This window comes from Terrapene carolina, unplaced genomic scaffold (assembly GCF_002925995.2).
Source record: "Terrapene carolina triunguis isolate 2854851 unplaced genomic scaffold, T_m_triunguis-2.0 Scaffold51043, whole genome shotgun sequence".
NCBI lineage: Eukaryota > Metazoa > Chordata > Testudines > Emydidae > Terrapene > Terrapene triunguis.
In genome coordinates, this window is record NW_020715394.1 from 717 (window position 1) to 22989 (window position 22273).

At 48.4% G+C, this 22273-nt stretch overlaps 1 protein-coding gene across 1 annotated transcript; it reads left to right on the forward strand.

Moving 5' to 3' along the window:
- Nucleotides 1–2625: 2625 nt before the first annotated feature.
- Nucleotides 2626–12254, forward strand: LOC112124118 (GTPase IMAP family member 8-like; the record flags this gene model as incomplete). Its single annotated transcript, XM_026647067.1, has 2 exons — nucleotides 2626–3410; nucleotides 11395–12254. Coding segments are annotated over 2 exons (1645 nt in total), but the record flags the coding sequence as incomplete, so codon positions are not given.
- Between the last annotated feature and the right edge of the window lie 10019 nt (nucleotides 12255–22273).

Genomic DNA, 22273 nt, shown 5'->3' on the forward strand with positions numbered 1-22273 from the left:
GTCAACGTGGTTTTTGTAAAGGGAAATCATGCCTCACCAATCTATTAAAATTTTTGAGAGACTCAACAAGCATGTGGACAAGGGGGATCCAGTGGAAATAGTGTACTTAGATTTTCAGAAAGCCTTTGACAAAGTGCCTCAGCAAAGGCTCTTAAGCAAAGTAAGCTGTCATGGGATAAGAGGGAAGGTCCTCTCATGGATCAGTAACTGGTTAAAAGATAGGAAACAAAGGGTAGGAATAAATGGTCAGTTTTCACAATGGAAAGAGGTAAATAGTGGTGTCCCCCAGGGATCTGTACTGGGACCAGTAGTGTTCAACATATTCATAAATGATCTGGAAAAAGGGGTAAATAGTGAGGTGGCAAAATTTTCAGATGATACAAAACTACTCAAGGTAGTTAAGTCCCAGGCAGACTGCAAAGAGCTACAAAGAGATCTCTCAAAACTGGGTGACTGGGCAACAAAATGGCAGATGAAATTCAGTGTTGATAAATGCAAAGTAATGCACATTGGAAAACATAATCCCAACTATGCATATAAAATGATGGGGTCTAAATTAGTTGTTACCACTCAAGAAAGAGATCTTGGAGTCATTGTGGAGAGTTCTCTGAAAACATCCACTCAATGTGCAGCAGCAGTCAAAAAAGTGAACAGAATGTTGGGAATCATTAGGAAAGGGATAGATATTAAAATAGAAAATATCATATTGCCTCTATATAAATCCATGGTACGCCCACATCTTGAATACTGCGTGCAGATCTGGTCACCCTATCTTTAGAAAGATGTATTAGAATTGGAAAAGGGCAACAAAGATTATTAGGGGTATGGAACAGCTTCCATATAAGGAGAAATTAATAAGATTGGGACTTTTCAGCTTGGAAAAGAGACGACTAAGGGGGAATATGATAGAGGTCTATAAAATCATGACTGGTGTAGAGAAAGTAAATAAGGAAGTGTTATTTACACCTTCTCATGAACACAAGAACTAGGGGCCACCAAATGAAATTAATAGGCAGCAGGTTTAAAACAAACAGAAGGAAGTATTTCATCACACAGCACACAGTGAACCTGTGGAACTCCTTGCGAGAGGATGTTGTGAAGGACAAGACTATAACAGGGTTCAAAAAAGAACTAGATAAATTCATGGAGGATAGGTCCATCAATGGCTATTAGCCAGGATGGGCAGGGATGGGGTCCCTAGCCTCTGTTTGCCAGAAGCTGGGAATGGGTGACAGGGGATGGATCACTGGATGATTCCCTGTTCTGTTCATTCCCTCTGGGGCACCTGGCACTGGCCACTGTCGGAAGACAGGATACTGGGCTAGATGGACCATTGGTCTGACCCAGTATGGCCGTTCTTATGTTCTTAAGGTTCATGTGCAGCTGCTGACATATAACCTCTTCTCCTTGGCATCTGCACCTCTAGCTTTCTCCTGAAAGGTCTGTGCACCACTCCACTCCCACTTAAGCCTTTAAAAACCTAGGAGATTCATACACAAAAACATTTCAGTGAAGCAGTTAGTTTCCTACACACAATATAACTGACAAACCCACAAAAGCAAAAAAAAGGAAATTCAAACCACCTGCTAGTATATAATCTCTACTCCTCCAACCACAGATACACACTTCACCATGGCTCCAGCTCACATGTATCTACCTTAACACTACCCCACAGGCTGCCAGTCTTCCATCATCCCGGTACTCCCTCCCAACACAGGACACTGCTAAACAAAACATCCACCGCTTTACCCAGAGTAATGGGCCAGTGCTCTCAGGTGATAAGCAAAATATTCTTGCAGCTTGGCTCAGGAACTTCGGTTCTCACCTGCCACCAGCTTCCTATATCAGTTCTTGGGCTTCCTATCCGGCTCTGCTTATGCACATCAGTCTTGAATTGCAGGACCCCCTGTTCCCCCGGCCCTCGGTTTATCCCAAACAGCTGGCCAGATATTGTATATTTTTGTACTCTTGCCAAGCAGTAGCAGGATTCATGGCCGTGCATGCTGGTTTCATGTTTGGAATTGAACACAATCCCGGGAATATTTCACTTCTTACAATGGGCACGGAATCATGTGACATGCAAATGTGTCTCAAAGATCCATTCATGAACCTCAGTCTGAACTCTCAGCAACCCCGTCCTGTTTCAGTCCTGGGGCTCCATACTTCCCTCCTTACCCCCAATTCACCCTGTCCAGTCCTTATTACAAACCAGCCCCAACTTGCTGCATCCGGCACTTCTCCAGCCTTCGACCCACAGCTGTGCCAATAAACTCCAGTCCTCGTCTGCTGCTTCAGTCTGGGACCAAACACAGCTCCATTGACAGGCCGCAGTCCTGACCTACAGCACTCCCCAGTCCTCCAGTCCTCGGTCTGTCCTCACCAGATGTTGCAAAGTGCTGTGCTGTGCGAGGTTTTCCCAGTGTATAAAAGTTCACTAGGATGAGACGTGAGCTCACTTCACTGTCAGCAGGATTCATTTGGATCCAAGACCTCTAGGATTTACTGACTTGATCAGTAGCCCCCTTGGCTGTCCATTTCCTTCCATAGAAAGTTAAAGCGTTAAGCCAAGTGTGAGCACAGGGCCACAAATCTTAGTTCTCTGCCACCTCTCTGGTACCTGCGCAGTGATGTTCTGAATCTGTCACACTTGTTCCCAACAGGGCCGGGGAGCGGCAGCCGACTCACTGGGGAATCAGAACTGAGGATCATCCTCGTCGGTAAGAGTGGAGGTGGGAAAAGTGCAACAGGAAACACCGTCCTTGGGCGGGAGACGTTTAAGTCTGTACTGGCGGCAAAGCCTGTTACGCAGAATTGTAGTGAAGGCATCAGGACCTGGAAAGGAAGGAAGGTTGTGGTTATTGACACGCCTGCTATTTTTGACACCAAGCCCTCTAATGAACAAACCACCCATGAGATCTGTCGCTGTGTCGCGCTCTCCTCCTCAGGCCCCCATGCGCTGGTGCTGGTGATCCAGCTGGGCCGTTTCACTGAGGAAGACCAGCGCGCCGTGAGGAGAGTACAAGAGATTTTTGGCCCCGAGGCCATGAAGTACACAATCGTCTTATTCACCGGCAGAGAAGACTTACGGAGTGGAACCCTGGAGGAGTATATCTCCCACTCGGATAACAAACATCTTCTGCAGCTGATCGAACAGTGTCAGGGCCGATACTGCGCTTTCAACAATAAAGCTACAGAGGCGGAACGGGCTGCCCAGGCTGAAGAGCTGATGACTAAGATTGCTGATATGGTGGAGAGGAATAAAGACCATCTGGTGTGTAAAGCACCTGAGAAGCTTCTAAAAGAAGATGAGACAGATAAAAGTAAAAATAAGATGGGCAAAGTGGAAGATGAAATGCAAGTGGATAGACAGGAAACAGCTCAAGAGGAAGAGCACTCATCCATGGAAACAGAGAAATCCTATAGGAAAAAATCAACACTGCTGAGAGAAGAAAACAAAGGTACGTTTCATTGTATGTTTGATCCCGCGCAGTAGTGTCGATAAGCCCTAAGGAACCTATCTAAGATACGCAACTCTAGCTACGTGAATAGCGTAGCTGAAGTCGACATACTTAGATCTACTTACTGCGGTGTCTTCACTGCGGTAAGTCGACAGCTGACACTCTCCCGTCGACTCCGCTTGCGCTCCTCGTTCTGGTGGAGTACCGGAGTCGACGGGAGAGTGCTTGGCAGTCAATTATTGCGATCCGGTGGGTAGTGTAGACAAGCCCACTGTTCCAGGTGCTCAGCACTGTCCCAGTGATGATCGGGATTAAGTTACATCCATTTTGTAGTTCCTATTGACTGCAGGGGCGCTTGGGGTGGGACACAGACCCACCCCGCCCAAGGGCCGCAGGGAGGGGGCAGCAGCCACGTGGAGCAAGCAGGCAGGGAGCCGCTCAGCTCTGCTGCGCTGCCGGTGATGAGTGGGGACCCCGGGGGGGGGGGGGGGGTTTAAAACCCCGGGGGGGGGGGGGGGGGGGGGGGGGGGGGGGGGGAAGGCAGGGGCGAGGGAGAGACCTGGCCTCAAACATTGCTGGAGCTGGGCCCTGGGCCAGGAATATTCCTGGTGCCCAGGCACCACGGGCCCACAGAACTCACTTCCTATGGTTCTCCTGTGTGTTTTTACCAGATTTGATAGCGTCAATGAAATTAGAGGTGGATGGAAGAGACCTACTAATTCATGTTGAATGTCTATATTGGGAAATGTTGGAGGGTTGTTCCCTACTCTGCAGTCTCCATTTTTTTTTTCAAATTAGTTTTATGCAATTAGTTTTGATGGGGCTTTTATCACTTAAGAGGTGGCTCTATCTGTTAGGAAGTTTTCCTGTTACCTTACGTTTTCTTTTGGCTCAGTATTATACCATTATTCTCAGTTATAAATCCTTGAGCCACCCAACAAGTCCATCCTTCCAAAACGCCAGTCAGTTTTATTGCTGTTCTCTAGAACCCCTGTAACTTACCCTGCCTGGTGATGAAGTGTTGAGATCTGACTGCAATATTCCAATTGTGATCACTCTCCGAGCCCTAGGGGCTCTCTCCCCTCTCTGCTCTAGGACGTTACGCCTCTGCAGCCCAAAGCCATACTGGCTTTTTCTGCTGACATGTCCCATTGCAAACTTCCTTCTAAATTGTTTCCCGAACACCCCCACAGACTCTAAAAAGTCATGAAAGGAATTTTGCTGCTGTCACCCGACAGACTCATAAGCATTTGTTTTCCTGTAGCACCTGGAGACTAAGGGTAAAATTTTCAAACTTGCTTGTCTTAAATCCTGCATCTGGGCCACTCGGAGACCCGCACCTCTCTCAGGCCGTGTCTACACTAGAAATGCGACAGTGGCACAGCTGTAGCAGTTCAGTGCAGGCACTTACTGCGCTGACAGGAGGGGTTCTTCCATCACAGTGGTGAATCCACCTCTCCGAGAGGTGGTCACTAGGCCAATGGAAGAATCCTTCTGTCGGCTTAGCACTGTCTACGCCGGGGCTTAGGTCAGCTTAACTACCTCTCTCCGGGGTGTGAATTTTTCATGCCCCTGAGTGATGTAGCTGGGTCAACCTAACTTTCTAGTGTAGAGCAGCCCAGTATCGAACATTTTATAAGGGTCAGTAAATGAAATTAGCAATTGCTCTTTACCGACATCACATACAGTGAAACCTTGACAAGAGATCAACTTATCAGCAAACAGGTCTTGAAATTACCCCCAAAGTATTCCCAAACATACTGAATTCACTTCAACTACACCAATATTAAACAACTATTTCCATGAAGCAACCAGTCTGTCACACTCTTGAGAGGCTTTTAATTGAAGTGTCCCTCACTTTGACGTCACGTAACTGTAGACAGGCCTGTGAGATTGCTTTCACTGACTGCCGAGGTAAATTCATTTCTATTTGGTGGGGAGGAGACAAGGATCTGCCCCAATGAACTATAAAGGTGAGATGCTGGAGAAAGAACTATTAGACTGGATGGTCCTACCATTTCCCTGACTCTGTACTCCATTATGTGAAACCCCCCAGTGTTTAAGGATTGTGATATGTCCTCCTAAACTCAGGTAGCTCTTTTACGACCTCCCACCACTTGTCTCCAATATTGCAGCAATTATCATTCATGATCCACTGATTACTCCCCTCATGGAGTCTGCCATCATCCTTCTCAGAACCCCCGCCTGAGATCTCCTCTCTTTCACCGGCTACTGCCCCCTTTCCACCTTTATTAGCAACATCTCATACGAGTTTAACTCTTCTCACCTACCTAACAAGCTCTGATCGCTCTGTCTGGCTTTTCTCCCTCTCCAGGCACCCAGTCAGCAAAGTCCTTTAGCACACACTAAAGTTAAGTTCTTTCTTGAACTGAGGCCCTTGTACTGAAATTGTTGTAGTGCACACGTGGCCAGTTGTCATACCCAGGCTCACCCTCCTTGCTTGGCCCCTCCTTCCCCCATTTCACCTTCTAGCCTAATTATAAACATGAAAAAACTAGGGCCCTCAAGCTATTAAAAATATTAATCGCAATTAAGCGTGTTGTAAATAATAGAATACATTTATTTAAATATTTTTGGATGTTTTCCACATTTTTAAAATATATTAATTTCAATTACAACACAGAATACAAAGTGCTCACTTTGTATTTATTTTTATTACAAATATTTTCACTGTAAAAAGAAACAAAAGAAATAATATTTCAGTTCAGCTCATACAAGCATCGTAGTGCAATCTCTTTATCATGAAAGTTGAACTTACAAATGTGGAATTATGCACTCAAAAATAAAACAATGTAAAACTTTAGAGTCTACAAGTCTACTCAGTCCTACTTCTTGTTCGGCCAATGGCTCAGAAAAACAAGTTTGTTTACATTTGCGGGAGATACGCTGCCCGCTTCTTATTTACAATGTCACCTAAAAGTGAGAACAGGCCTTTGCATGGCACTGTTGTAGCTGGCATCACAAGATATTTACGTGCCAGATGTGCTAAAGATTCATATGTCCCTTCATGCTTCAACCACCATTATAGAGGACATGCGTCCATGCTGATGATGGGTTCTGCTCGATAACAATCCGAAGCAGTGTGGACTGACACACATTCATTTTCATCATCTGAGTCAGATGCCACCAGCAGAAGGTTGATTTTCTTTTTTGGTGGTTCGGGTTCTGTAGTTTCTGCATCAGAGTGTTGCTCTTTTAAGACTTACGAAAGCATGCTCCACACCTTGTCTCGCTCGGATTTTGGATGGCACTTCAAATTGGGTCGAGTGCTGTAGCTATCTATAGAAATCTCACATTGGTACCTTCTTTGTGTGTTGTCAAATCTGCAGTGAAAGTGTTCTTAAAATGAACAACATGTGCTGAGTCATCATCTTAGACAGCTATAACATGAAATATATGGCAGAATTCGGGTAAACACAGAGCAGGAGACCTACAATTCTCCCCTGAGAAGTTCAGTCACAAATTTAATTAATGCATTATTTTTTTAACGAGTGTCATCAACATGGAAGCATGTTCTCTGGAATGGTGGCTGAAGCATGAAGAGGCATACAGATTTTTAGCATTCTGGCATGTAAATACCTTGCAATGCCGGCTACAAAAGTGCCATGCGAATGCCTGTTCTCTCTTTCAGGTGACACTGAAAATAAGAAGCAGGCAGGATTATCTCCTGCAAATTGTAACCAAACTTATTTGTCTGAGCGATCGACTGAACAAGAAGTAGGACTAAGAGGACTTGTAGGCTCTAAAGTTTTACATTGTTTTATTTTTGAGTGCATTCATGTAATAAAAAATAATTCTACCTTTGTTGCACTTTCACAATTAAGCGATTGCACTGCAGTACTTGTATGGGGGCAATTGAAAAATATTATTTCTTTTGTTTATAATTTTTACAGTGCAAATATTTGTAACAAAAATATATATAAAATGAGCATTGTATACTTTGTATTCTGTATTGTAACTGAAATCAATATATTTGAAAGTGTAGAAAACATCCAAAAATATTTAATAAATTTCAATTGCTATTCTGTTATTATTTAACAGTGTGATTAAAACTGTGATTAATCGTGATTCATTTTTCTGCGTTAATCACATGAGTTACCTGCAATAAATTGACAGCCTTAGAAAAAAAATCTCCTTCTTGGGCTCCTGGCACAGACTGCTGAATGCTGGAGTGCACCGTGCATGGCAGAGGCCCTCTTCTCCCACTACAGTAGGCAAACATCTCCTACTAAAACCCTGCAGTAGAACACAGCCCTGAGTTTTGCTCCTAACTATGCAAGTGCCTCTTCTCTGTAACTGCACTGGCCTTTCTCCACCATTCATTCTTTTGTTATGCAGTTTCCCCTCTCTTGGTTTAACGCTTGTCTCCCTCTTCTGTCCGTCACCCCTTTGGCCATCTCTTTTCTGGATAATACTGGGTATTATTCCCATGCAAAGATACCCAGAACTGTGTGTCCACTCTTTCAGCTCTCCCGTCCTTCCTTGCCCTCCTCATCAACTCCTGCCTCTGCTCTAGCTTCCTTCAGCTCCACATCTGCTTCATTAGTAAGAGCAGCCTCTATATCCCCACCCCCTTCCATCTTCTTCCTTGACTCACACCTCACATTCACCCGGAGTTATTCAGTTTAACCCCAGTTATCTGTAGCCTCCTGAATCCCTCCGGTCAGTCAATCTGCATTCTACAGTCATCCCTGAACACTGACTGGGGCCAGGGTACAGCAACCCAGAATCCTAGTTACGGCCTCACATGGGTCTTCACCCCGTGCCATGGCCCTGCTGCTGCAGCCCGGCCCAGGCCTAGGGTGGTGAAGGGTGGGGCCAGCCACACAAAGGCTGGGTGCTGGGCTAGTGGGGTCCTGCCATTGCTCCTCTTTGTGCAGGCTGGGGCCTCCCTCCTCTCTGGATCACTGCGGCTGGACTTCAGGCAGGTGGGTCCTGTCCAGGATGGATCCTGCACCTCACTCCCTTCTGAGCAGAGCGCCTACCGCCACCACTCAGGGACAGATTTGCACCTTATGCACCTCTAGGCACAGCATCTTCAGTGCCCATCCACCACCACCACTGACCCTGGTGTTTTCCACAAAAAATGAAACTTTTAACCCACTTTTAACTTGTAGGCACCCCCAGAATGCCGGCACCCCCAGGCATGTGGCTACTGTGCCTAATTGGAAATCCGTCCCTATCACCACCTCAGCCCAGGACTCTGGGTGCAGGGTCTCGCCACCACCCTCATAGAGCTGACCACTAGCGTAGCTAGGGGGGGAGCAGAGGGAGCGGGCGCTCCCCCTGAGCACATTATCCAAAAGTGGCACCTTAGGTGCCTCTCCCTGGGTGCTCCGGGGCTGGAGCACTCATGGGGAAAATTTGGTGGGTGCAGAGCACCCACCGGCAGCTCCCCGCCCCACCCCCCAACCCCAGCTCACCTCCACTCCACCTCCTCCCCTGAATGCCGCCCTGCTCTGCTTCTCCGCCCCTCCCCCCTGGCTTCCCGCGAATCAGCTGTTTGCGCGGGAAGCCTGGGAGGGCGGAGAAGCAAGCGGCAACTTCGCGCTCAGGCCCAGGGAGGTGGAGCGGAGGTGAGCTGGGGCAGAGAGCGGTTCCACTCGCGCCCCCCGCCCCAGCTCACCTCCGCTCCGTCTCCTCCACCCCTGAGCACGCTGCTGCTCCCCCCTCCCTCCCAGCCTTGCCGCGCGAAAGCTTGGGAGAGAGGGGGGGTGTAGGGGAAATGCGGCACGCCCGGGGAGGAGGCGGGGCTGGGGATTTGGGGAAGGGGTTGGAACGGCGCCTTTTTTTCTGTGTTCGCTTCCCCTGACCTTAGAACCTGGCTACGCCACTGGAGCTGACGTGGGGTGGCAGGAGATCACACACAGGATATGCCCCCAGCCCCGACACACAGAGGTGGTGTCAGCAGGGCCCCCCAGGCAGGAACCCCTGCTCCAGGGGAGGGGGAGCAGCAGCCAGCGGTCTCTGCTTTATTCTGTGTGCAGAATGAGTGTTCGAGCTCAAATCTCAGACCCACAGCCTCCCCTCCCCCTTCCCTCTCCTCTTAATGTATACCTGCCCTCCTTCCAGTGACCCCTGCAGTCACTCTGACCCTCTCCTCACCTCGCTCATTGCAGTCCCATGCTCACTGCCACCTCCTCTCCCTCCCAAACGTTCATTCTCTCTCATCCGTCCCCTCCTGGCTCTCAGGTATCAGCTTGAGCTCTGGGTCATGTGCTCCACACCCTCGAGAGGGGAGCTCCTCACAGGGCCCCATTTCCTCCTCCAGCTTCCCCCTGGCCCCTTGCCACTGGCAGGAGTTCAGGCCATACCCCGCCCCTTCCCGTGAGCAATGGCAGCGGGGGCTCAGTCTGCCCTGGTGGTGGGACTGGGACCCAGCAGCTCCTCTCAGCCCTGTTCCTCCTGCACCCCCCATTCCCTCTACTCTCCATTCCTGTGAGCCCCCCACCCTCACACCGGTTACCAGCCCCGCCCCTGGCCCCTCTGATTTTCCGCTCAGGCCCCTCCCTCCCATCCATCACCTCCCCTCTGCCTTCTCCCTGCCCTGCCCTGCCCCACCCCTGGGAGCCAGGCAGCAGGGGCCCGGTGAGGGTGATGCTGAGGAGCAGCAGCTCAGAACACTCCCCATTGGCACACGGAGCTACCAGCACCGCGCCTGGAGACAGCCCGTGCTGTGGTCAGTGACCTCCAACCCCACAGCCAGACCCATGTCCCCCATTCTGTGCGTGGGAGGAGGTCACTGATACCAGCTGTCTCTGCTCCATGGCCGGGCCTGATCCCTGCCTGGGAGGAGTCCAGCACATTGGGTGTAGACAGCTGTGTCCTGGTTTAGGGATGTTGCTAGTTCCTTGATCTTACTGAGATACGGGACACTGCGCCGGCTGGTAATTAGGAGGATCTGCTGAGTCCATAGACCAGGGGTCAGCAGCCTTTGGTACCCGGCCCATCAGGGTAAAGCTGCTGGTGGGCCGGGACAGTTTATTTACCTGGAGTGTCCGCAGGCACGGAGCCTTGGCCCGTGCCGCTTCCCGCAGCTCCCATTGGCTGGGAACGGTGAACCACGGCCAGTGGGAGCTGCGGGGCTCCGTCCCCGTGGGTGCTCCAGGTAAACAAACCGTCCAGGCCCACCCTGATGGGCTGGGTGCCAAAGGTTGCTGACCGCTTCCATAGACATTGTTAGTGAGAACTGGCTGGATTAGGTGTGCTGCAGGGTGGGCGCTGGGGTTACCTCCTCTTGGGGATGCTGCCAATCTCTCAGAAAGGGCTCGGCCTGCTCCTGGGGGTCTTTCACTCCCCACAATGGGCACAGAGTCAAGTGACATGCGCATGTATCCCAGAGATCCGCCCATGAACCTCAATCTGATTTCACAGCACCTCTCCCCTTCCAATCCTGGGGCTGCAGCCTTCCCTCCCCATCCATCTCTATATCACCAGTTTATCCTGTCCCAGCCTCATTTCAAACCAGCCCCAACTTGCTGCATTCGGCGCTTCTCCAGCCTTGGCCCCACGGCTGTGCCAATAAACTCCAGTCCTCGTCTGCTGCTTCTGTCTGGGACCGAACACAGCTCCATTAACAGGCCTCAGTCCTGAATGCAGCACTCCCCAGTCCTCCAGTCCTAGGTCTGTCCTCACCAGATGGTGCAAAGTGCTGTGCTGTGCGAGGTTTTCCCAATGTAATAAAGTTTCACTAGGATGAGACGTAAGCTCACTTCACTTTCAGCAGGATTCATTTGGATCCAAGACCTCTAGGATTTAACAACCAGATCAGTAACCCCTTTCTCCACCCATTTACCCTTCCATAGAAAGTTAAAGCATTAAGCCAAGTGTGAGCACAGGGCCACAAATCTTAGTTCTGTGCCACCTCTCTGGTACTTGCGCAGTGATGTTCTGAATCTGTCACACTTGTTCCCAACAGGGCTGGGGAGCAGCAGCCGACTCACTGGGGAATCAGCACTGAGGATCATCCTCGTCGGTAAGAGTGGAGGTGGGAAAAGTGCAACAGGAAACACCATCCTTGGGCAGGAGACGTTTAAGTCTGTACTGGCGGCAAAGCCTGTTACGCAGAATTGTAGTGAAGGCATCAGGACCTGGAAAGGAAGGAAGGTTGTGGTTATCGACACGCCTGCTATTTTTGACACCAAGTGCTCTGGTGAACAAACCACCAATGAGATCTGTCGCTGTGTCGCACTCTCCTCCCCAGGCCCCCACGCTCTGGTGCTGGTGACCCAGCTGGGCCGTTTCACTGAGGAAGACCAGCGCGCCGTGAGGAGAGTACAAGAGATTTTTGGCCCCGAGGCCATGAAGTACACAATCATCTTATTCACCCGCAGAGAAGACTTATGGAGTGGAACCCTGGAGGAGTGTATCTCCTACTTGGGTAACAAACATCTTCTGCAGCTGCTCGAACAGTGTCAGGGCCGATACTGCACTTTCAACAATAAAGCTACAAGGGATGAACGGGCTGCCTGGGCTGAAAAGCTGCTGACTAAGATTGCTGATATGGTGGAGGAGGAGAATAAAGACCAACCGTTCTACACTAATGAGGTGTATGAAAAGGCTGAGAAGCTTCAAAGGGTAAAAGCCAGGTTTTGTGAGAAAGATGAAAGACCACGTCGGTGTGAAATAGAGGAGGCTGAGCTTAGAGAATGGATAGAAACACAGAAATCCTATGAGAAAAAACAAAAATCCAAGGTTGATAAAAATAATCCTAATCCATGGGGTTTCCTTTTCCCAGTGCCAAGTGTTCTAATGCCAAAATGGCTGAAGTTCTGAAATGATGGTAACTGAGCTACGTCTGTTGTCTGGTTCTCCTGTGGATTTACCAGGCTTTGTAGAGGCTCAGGAATTAGAGACGGAGGGAAAAGAACTTTTAACTCTTCCTAAGTAACATTTTTGAAAGCACCTCAGGGTGTGTCTGCACGGCATTTTGGAGTGCGCGGGAGCACGTCTCTCAGCCCAGGTTGATAAAAGCCCACCCAAACCCTCAGGCTTCAGAACCCGAGCTTCAGCTCGAGCTGAAACTTCCCAGAGCTGTCTCTAAAGCTGTTTTTAGAGCACTAGTGCGAGACCTGCTAGCCCAGGCTGGGATGCTTGCTCCAAAATGCTGTGTAGACGTACTCCACGTGACTTCAGAGCCTATGTCCCGTTTTCTCCAGGTCTTGGGGGATTGAGACTTTGGAGGATTGTTCCCGACAGTCAGTGGCGTAGCCAGGTTCTAAGAGCAGGGGGTGAGAACACATTAAAAAAGGCGCCACCTGCTGCAAAGCAGCGAAGAAAAAAAAATTAAAAAATGCACTTCCATCCTTTAAAAAAAAGGAAAAAAACCCCATAATATATGGAGATGTACCTATCTCATAGAGCTGGAAGGGACCCTGAAAGGTCAGCGAGTCCAGCCCCCTGCCTTCACTAGCAGGACCAAGTACTGATTTGTGCTACAGATCCCTAAGTGGCCCCCTCAAGGATTAAACGCACAACCCTGGGTTTAGCAGGCCAATGCTCAAACCACTGAGCTATCCCTCCCCCTGGAACATGCTTCCAATTCCACCACTAAGTGATACCGGCAGTACCCAAATGCCATTCCAGCTCCTCAAAAATGTGCTAGAATGGGGTTTCGGAGTATTCCGGCACAAGTCAAGCCTTGGTGCTGAGTGACCTCTCTCGCTGGAGCCCCGTTACCTAGCTTCTGTAACCTTGTTCTTTCCTGCCCAGTGCTTTCTCTTCCTGTAGGACTCCTATTTGTTCTGCTCCTGGTACAGTTTTCCAGTGCTCCTACCTTCCCTCCCCCTCCCTCCTACAGTCAGCTAAACTGGTTTTCTAAGGATGCAGCTCACTCATTATCCCAGATGTTTACACCTGAATAGGGTTGTTAAGTTCTAATCACCTTCTTAATGCATCTGTTGGGTGCATATGTGCTCCAGGGCCTGTCAGCAGTACTGGCTTGGGCTCCACTTGTAGAGAGACATTCATAATACAAAAAAGAACAGGAGTACTTGTGGCACCTTAGAGACTAACAAATTTATTAGAGCATAAGCTTTCGTGGGCTACAACCCACTTCTTCGGTTGTAGCCCACGAAAGCTTATGCTCTAATAAATTTGTTAGTCTCTAAGGTGCCACAAGTACTCCTGTTCTTTTTGCGGATACAGACTAACACGGCTGCTACTCTGAAACCATTCATAATACAGCAGGTTTGCATACTCAGCTTCAGAATATCAAGCAGAATTCATAAATTGTACAGATCTAGCCCTAATCCATCACAGGAGGATACTATGGGACATAGTTGATGCACAAAGGATAGCTCTTCTATGGCCAAAGAGGAATAAGAAGCAAGCATAGTAAAGAGCACCCAGGGAGTCGGCGCCTAAGGCACCACTTTTGAGAATGTGCTCAGTGGGGGAGCGGCCACTCCCCCTGCTCTCCCCTAGCTATGCTACTGCCGACAGTATCTACTCCAATGTTTTGTTCCATTCAGTCTTAAACAAATCACTGATGGAAATCATCTGTTTGTTAATGAAAGCCCACTATCTGTTAGGAAAATGTCCTGTTACCCTAATTGTTCTTTTCTTCAATTTCACCCAGTTATACCTACGTATAAATCTTAACAGTTCAGTTCTTCCAAATGCCCAATCCATTTTACTGCTCGTCTCCAGCACCCCTGTAATTCACCTTTTCTGGTAGTGAAATGCCAAGGTCTGAAAGCACCATTCCAAGAGTGATCGCTCCAAGAGTTCTAGCCAGCCCTGTCACCTCCCTGCTCTGGGACATGATGGCTCTGCAGCCCAAAGGCACATTGGCTTTGTCTGCTAACACCTCACATGGCAAACTCACGTCTAATGTGTGTGTTTCCCTCAATCCTATAATCTCTAAAAAAGTCATTAAAGGAATTTCACTGTTTCATAACTCTACGAATTCCTAAATCCTGCATCTCAACAGCTCATATGTCCTCACCCAATATTAGTGCAGAATGTTTATACAGATATCAGTAAGTCAAACCATTAATTAGCATTTGTTCTTTACTAATATTATGTACTGAGAAATCTGTACCTAATACACCTTATTGTGAAAACATGTCTTAGGAGACCGCTGTAGTATAAACCTCTCAAAATTAAACAAACATTGTTTAGAGAAATGTCAGAATTATTTTGTATTCATGTTTTGATTTATGATGAAAATGAAATTGAGCAGGTAATCTAAGGTTCTGATGTATGAAATATTAGACAGTTGTAGTGAAAAATATATGAAATAACCAAATTAATTTTTTACATCCTGGTAGAGTGAGACTTTTTTTAAAGTTATTGATACATTGGTTGCCAAAGCTTGTAAAAGCCTGCAGAAGATACATGCCCTTTAAAGTGAGAGAACCTAATGAGTGTTCTCTTTGTTCTTCTAAAGCAGGGTTAGCAACCTATGGCACGGGTGCCAAAGGCGGCACGCGAGCTGATTTTCAGTGGTACTCCCACTGCCCGGGTCCTGACCACCAGTCCGGGGGGCTCTGCATTTTAATTTAATTTTAAACGAACCTTCTTAAACATTTTAAAAACCTTATTTACTTTATATACAATAATAGTTTAGTTATATATTATAGACTTATAGAAAGAGACCTTCTAAAAATGTTAAAATGTATTACCGGCACACGAAACCTTACATTAGAGTGAATAAATGAAGACTCGGCACACCACTTCTGAAAGTTACTGACCCCTGTTCCAAATTAATAGAAAAGTAATCGTTTCCTGGTAACAAATATTAGAATTGTACATGCAAGATCAGGTCTGGATTCTGCTTTCTCTAACTCTAAATTGGTTTGTCTTTAAAAACTATGCTTACAGTTTGCACTTGTATTTCAATGAGTTACAATAAAATATTTGCGTCTCTATTTTATATATGGTTACAAATATGGGATTTTTTTGTTTTGTTCCCTTAGGGTGAAAATCACCCTAGTGCAGAGAGTCAGCTCCAGGCCAAGGCACCACTTTAAACCAACTTAAGTCCTTAAAATACATCTTTAAGTGGATTTAAATGATGGTGCTGTGTGTGCTGCCTCTGTACAGGGGTGAAATTCACCCATAACATTTCAGTTACAGGCCCCATCTCTGAACATGTTTATATTGACACTTAGATAGAAAAGAATTTAGACTTTTTAAAAATCTGAGAACTCATTAAAATATTTCAATGTGTTTGTAAAAAATCATAAACTGAAATTGAACACCAGCCATAAGAACATAAGAACGGCCACACTGTGTCAGACCAATGGTCCATCTAGCCCAGGATCCCGTCTTCCAACAGCGGCCAGTGTCAGGTACTTAAGAGGGAATTAATAGAACAGGCAGCCATCGAGTGATCCTCCCGTCTTGTCCACTCCCAGCTTCTGGTGGTCAGAGTTTTAGGACACCCAGAGCATGGGGATTGAGTCACTGATCATCTTGGCTAATAGCCATTGATGGACTTATACATTCATAGATTCATAGATTCTAGGACTGGAAGGGACCTCGAGAGGTCATCAAGTCCAGTCCCCTGCCCTCATGGCAGGACCAAATACTGTCTCCATCAACTTATCTAATTCTTTTTTGAACCCTGGTATATTTTTGGCAACATCCCTGGCAATGAATTCCACAGGTTGACTGTGTGAAGAAGTACTTCCTTTTGTTTGTTTTAAACCTGCTGCATATTCATTTCATCAGATCACCTCTAGTTCTTGTGTTATGTGATGGAGTCAATAACACAGCCCTATTCCCTTTCTCAATACCACACATAATTGTATAGACTCTATCCTATTCCCCTTAGTCATCTCTTTTTTAAATGGAACAATCCTAGGCCTGGTCTACACTACGATTTTAGGTCAAATTTAGCAGCATTACCTCGATTTAACGCTGCACCCGTCCACATGACGAAGCCCTTTTTTCCGACTTAAAGGGCTCTTAAAATCAATTTCTTTACTCCATCCCCAACGAGGGGATTAGAGCTGAAATCGGCCTTGCGGGGTCGAATTTGGGGTAGTGTGGATGCAATTCGACGGTATTGGCCTCCGGGAGCTATCCCAGAGTGCTCCATTGTGACCGCTCTGGACAGCGCTCTCAACTCAGATGCACTGGCGAGGTAGACAGGAAAAGCCCCGCGAATTTTTGAATTTCATTTCCTGTTTGGCCAGCGTGGCAAGCTGATCAACACAGATGAACATGCAGAGCTCATCAGCAGAGGTGACCCATGGAGTCCCAGAATCGCAAAAGAGCTCCAGCATGGACCGAACGGGAGGTACGGGATCTGATCGCTGTATGGGGAGACGAATCAGTGCTAGCTGAACTCCGTTCCAGTAAACGAAATGCCAAAACATTTGAAAAAATCTCCAAGGGCATGAAGGACAGAGGCTATAACAGGGACTCGCGGCAGTGCCACATGAAAATTAAGGAGCTCAGGCAAGCCTACCAAAAAACCAGAGAGGCAAACGGCCACTCCGGGTCACAGCCCCAAACATGCCGCTTCTATGATGAGCTGCATGCCATTTTAGGGGGTGCAGCCACCAGTACCCCAACCCTGTGCTTTGACTCCTTCAATGGAGTAGAACGCAACACGGAAGTGGGTTTTGGGGACGAGGAAGATGATGATGAGGAGGTTGAAGGTAGCTCACAGCAAGGAAGTGGAGAAACTGGTTTCCCCAACAGCCAGGATCTGTTTCTCACCCTGGACTTGGCACCAGTACCCTCCGAACCCACCCAAGGCGTGCTCCCAGACCCTGAAGGCGGAGAAGGGACCTCTGGTGAGTGTATCTTTGTAAATATTATACATGGTTTAAAAGCAAGCGTGTTTAATGATTAATTTGCCCTGGCATTTGTGGCCAGTACAGCTACTGGAAAAGTCTGTTAACGTGTCTGGGGATGGAACGGAAATCCTCGGGACATCTCCATAAAGCTCTCCTGGATGTACTCCCAAAGCCTTTGCAAAAGGTTTCTGGGGAGGGCAGCCTTATTCCGTCCTCCATGGAAAGACACTTTACCACGCCAGGCCAGTCTGGAATCATGGCATAACACAGTGTATGGTCCCGGTGTTTGCTGGCATTCAAACAACATCTGTTCTTTATCTCTCTGTGTTATGCTCAGGAGAGTGATATCATTCATGGTCACCTGGTTGAAATAGGGTGATTTTATTAAGGGGACATTCAGAGGTGCCTGTTCCTACTGGGCTGTTTGCCTGTGGCTGAACAGAAATGTTCCCCGCTGTTAGCCACGCGGTGGGGGCAGGGGTGAAGCGATCATCCCAGAGAATTGGGTGTGTGTGTGGCGGGGGGTTAGTTGGGTTTGTGCTGCACGTTAACCCAAAAACCGCAGCCCCTCCTTTTAAATTGCCAACCCATTTTAAATGGTCAACCCAACGGGTGCTTGGTATGGGAAATGAGGGCGCTGCTGTTTGAAACCATTCCCACATGTTATGAAAGTTAAAGAAGCCAAAAGACTGTGGCTTACCATGGCTGCCTGCAAGCCGAATTCTGTTGCCCGGCCCTGCGTGAGTGATCTCTCACACCAAACCGGCAGGCGCTCCCTCAATAAGAGGCAAAATGCGACCTTGTAACGAAAGCACATGTGCTATGTAATGTTAACAGCAAGGTTTACCGTGAAAGAGTGTACCCGTTGTTCTATAAAATGTGTCTTTTTAACTACCACTCTCCCTTTTTTTCCCTCCACCAGCTGCATATGTTTCTCCTTCCCAGAGGCTAGCGAAGATTAGAAGGCGAAAAAAACGCACTCGCGATGAAATGTTCTCTGAGCTCATGCAGTCCTCTCACACCGAAAGAGCACAGCAGAATGCATGGAGGCAGACAATGTCAGAGTGCAGGAAAGCACAATATGAATGCAAGGAGAGGTGGCGGGCTGAAGAGAGTAAGTGGCGGGCTGAAGATGATAGGTGGTGTCAGCTTGCTGACAGAAGGCAGGAGTCAATGCTCAGGCTGCTGGAGGATCAAACTCATATGCTCCAGCGTATGGTTGCGCTGCAGGAAAGGCAGCAAGAGCACAGACTGCCGCTACAGCCCCTGTGTAACCAACAGCCCTCCTCCCCAAGTTCCATAGCCTCCTCACCCAGATGCCCAAGAATGTGGTGGGGAGGCCTCCGGGCACCCAACCACTCCACCCCAGAGGATTGCCCAAGCAACAGAAGGCTGGCATTCAATAAGTTTTAAAGTTTTAAAGTGCAGTGTGTCCTTCTCCTTCCCTCCTCCCCCACCCCTCCCGGGCTACCTTGGCAGTTATCCCCCTAGTTGTGTGATGAATTAATAAAGAATGCATGAATGTGAAGCAACAATGACTTCATTGCCTCTGCAAGCAGTGATCGAAGGGGGGAGAGGAGGGTGGTTAGCTTACAGGGAAGTAGAGTGAACCAATGGGGGGGCGGGGTTTATCAAGGAGAAACAAATAGAACTTTCACACCGTAGCCTGGCCAGTCATGAAACTGGTTTTCAAAGCTTCTCTGATGTGCACCGCGCCCTCCTGTACTCTTCTAACCGCCATGGTGTCTGGCTGCGCATAAGCAGCGGTCAGGCGATTTGCCTCAACCTCCCATCCCGCCATAAATGTCTCCTCCTTACTCTCACAGATGTTGTGGAGCGCACAGCAAGCAGTAATAACAATGGGAATACTGGTTTCGCTTAGGTCTATTTGAGTCAGTAAGCTGCGCCAGCGCACTTTTAAACGTCCAAATGCACATTCTACCACCATTGTGCACTTGCTCAGCCTATAGTTGAACAGCTCCTGACTACTATCCAGGGTGCCTGTGTACGGCTTCATGAGCCAGGGCATTAAGGGGTAGGCTGGGTCCCCAAGGATAACTATAGGCATTTCAACATCCCCAACGGTAATTTTCTGGTCTGGGAAGAAAGTCCCTTCCTGCAGCTTTTGAAACAGACCAGAGTTCCTGAAGATGCGAGCATCATGTACCTTTCCTGGCCATCCCACGTTGATGTTGGTGAAATGTCCCTTGTGATTCACCAGTGCTTGCAGCACTATTGAAAAGTACCCCTTTTGGTTTATGTACTTGCTGGCTTGGTGCTCTGGTGCCAAGATAGGGATATGGGTTCCGTCTATCGCCCCACCACAGTTAGGGAATCCCAATGCAGCAAAGCCATCGACTATGACCTGCACATTTCCCAGAGTCACTACCCTTGATATCAGCAGCTCTTTGATTGTGTTGGCTACTTGGATCACAGCAGCCCCCACAGTAGATTTGCCCACTCCAAATTGATGCCTGACTGTCTGGCGTTGCAAGCTTCCACAGGACTATCGCCACTCGCTTCTCAACTGTGAGGGCTGCTCTCATCTTGGTAGTCTTGTGCTTCAGGGCAAGGGAAAGCAAGTCACAAAGTTCCATGAAAGTGCCCTTACGCATGCGAAAGTTTCGCAGCCACTGGGAATTGTCCCAGACCTGCAACACTATGCGGTCCCACCAGTCTGTGCTTGTTTCCCGGGCTCAGAATCGGCGTTCTACAGCATGAACCTGCCCCATTAACACCATGATGTGCACATTGCCAGGGCCCGTACTTTGTGAGAAGTCTATGTCCATGTCCTCATCACTCTCGTCACCGTGCTGCCATCGCCTCCTCACCTGGTTTTGCTTTTGCAGGTTCAGGTTCTGCATATACTGCAGGATAATGCGCGTGGTGTTTACAGTGCTCATAATTACCATAGTGATCTGAGCGGGCTCCATGATCCCAGTGCTAGGGCGTCTGCGCTGCAAAAAGGCGTAAAACGATTGTCTACCGTTGCTCTGACGGAGGGAGGGGCGACTGACGACATGGCTTACAGGGAATTAAAATCAACAAAGGGGGTGGCTTTGCATCAAGGAGAAACACAAACAACTGTCACACAGAATGGCCCCCTCAAGGATTGAACTCAAAAACCCTGGGTTTAGCAGGCCGTTGATTTCACGGAGGGAGGGAGGGAGGAAGCAAATGAATACAAAACAAATCGGGTCTATTTCTTGTTTTGATCCACTCCATCTCTCTTATACATCTTAGGCTGGCTGCAGAGAGTGCAGTACGACTGCTAGCCATCGTCATCTCCTGGCTGCTCACCAGAAGACGGTGCAGTACGACTGCTGGCAGGACTGAGTCTCCAGGAGACAAAACTTGTAAAGGGAATGACCTGGCTGAGTCACTCCCATGTCTGCCCAGGCACCCCTGACCGACCTCACCGAGGTTGGCTAAAAGAGCACCCAGGAGTATGACGACAACAGCTACCAGTCATAATGCACCGTCTGCTGCCAAAAGGCAAGGAGTTGCTGCTGTGTAGCAATGCAGTCCCACATCTGCCAGCACCCAGGAGACGTACGGTGACAGTGAGCTGAGCGGGCTCCATGCTTGCCATGCTATGGTGTCTGCACAGGTAACCCAGGAAAAAAGGCGCGAAACGATTGTCTGCTGTTGCTTTCACGGAGGGGGGGGGGGGGCTGACAACATGTACCCAGAACCACCCGCGACACTGTTTTTGCCCCATCGGGCATTGGGATCTCAACCCAGAATTTCAATGGGCAGCGGAGACTGCGGGAACTGTGGGATAGCTACCACAGTGCAACGCTAGCCTCGGTACTGTGGACGCACTCCGCCGACTTAATGCACTTAGAGCATTTTGTGTGGGGACACAATCGACTGTATAAAAACGATTTCTAAAAAAAACAACTTCTATTAATTCGACCTAATTGTGTAGTGTAGACTTACCCTAACCTCCCTTCTTATAGGACCCAGCCTGGCCCTGATTGGCTGCTTCTAAGCCTTGCTCTGGTTGGCTGGGTTCTGCACAGCCACTCCAAGGGCTGCTATTAACCCTTTGCCAGCCAGTGAGGGGCAGCTGCCCCGTCACAGGCTTCTTTGCACAGGGTGAATTTCACCCCTCACTAAATCATATTTTCAGGACCCTTCTTTTCTAGCTGGTGCTGAGAGCCAGGGTCCAATAGTTAAAGTCTCTGAGATAATTTGGTAGGAAGCAGCTTGTTCCCATCTCCCTTGGGAAAGGAATTTCCTCTGATCCCAGCTCAGGATACCCCACAAATGCCTTCAAAGTTATTAACCCAGCTCAACTGAGGACGAGTCAGCAAGGGGTGAAACTCCTCTTGGCAGATACTGGCCCCGCTAAAGGAGTTTTGGCTGCTAGAATCTCATCTGTGACTCGGGGATGGCGATAAAGCAGGCAGGAGCTGTTCGTCTGGACCTGCCAGATTTATAAAGGGGGGGGGCTAGTTCTTTACTTTTATTGTTATTTTGTTGCCTATTGACTCATTTATTTGTAACTTCCTTTTGGGCTGTTTGGACAGAATTCTTCACTGACCTCTTCTGCATGACGGTCCTAGCGATAGATAGCCAATGAATCAGTGTGTGTGGTGGGCATTTTGCAAATGTATTTTCATGTAAAATTACTCGTTTGTCCTTGGTTATTGGGCTCCAATCCTGGGCTTTCTGGTGTCAAATGGGAAAATTCCCCTTGGCTCCAGCGCGGGTCAGGACAGGGCCCACTGATGGTATTTACAATTCTTATGCAAAAATCTTCCCCTCTGACTATTCTTATTGTGATCATAGGGTCATTGTGCTGAGAGGTTGTGTAGCCTAGAGCAGTGGTTCTCAAACATATTTGATTGGGCCCCTCCTTCTTTGTGTCTGTGGTTGTTTGTGCCTTCCCCTCGCCCCTCCCCCCAAGTACATATATCGCTACCCAGCTCCGAAGGTGGAGCGTAGGGCAGCGGGTGCCGGCCAGGCGCCCGGCTCTGACGGCGGAGCGGAGGGCAGCGGGTGCTGGCCGGGCGCCCGGCTCTGACGGCGGAG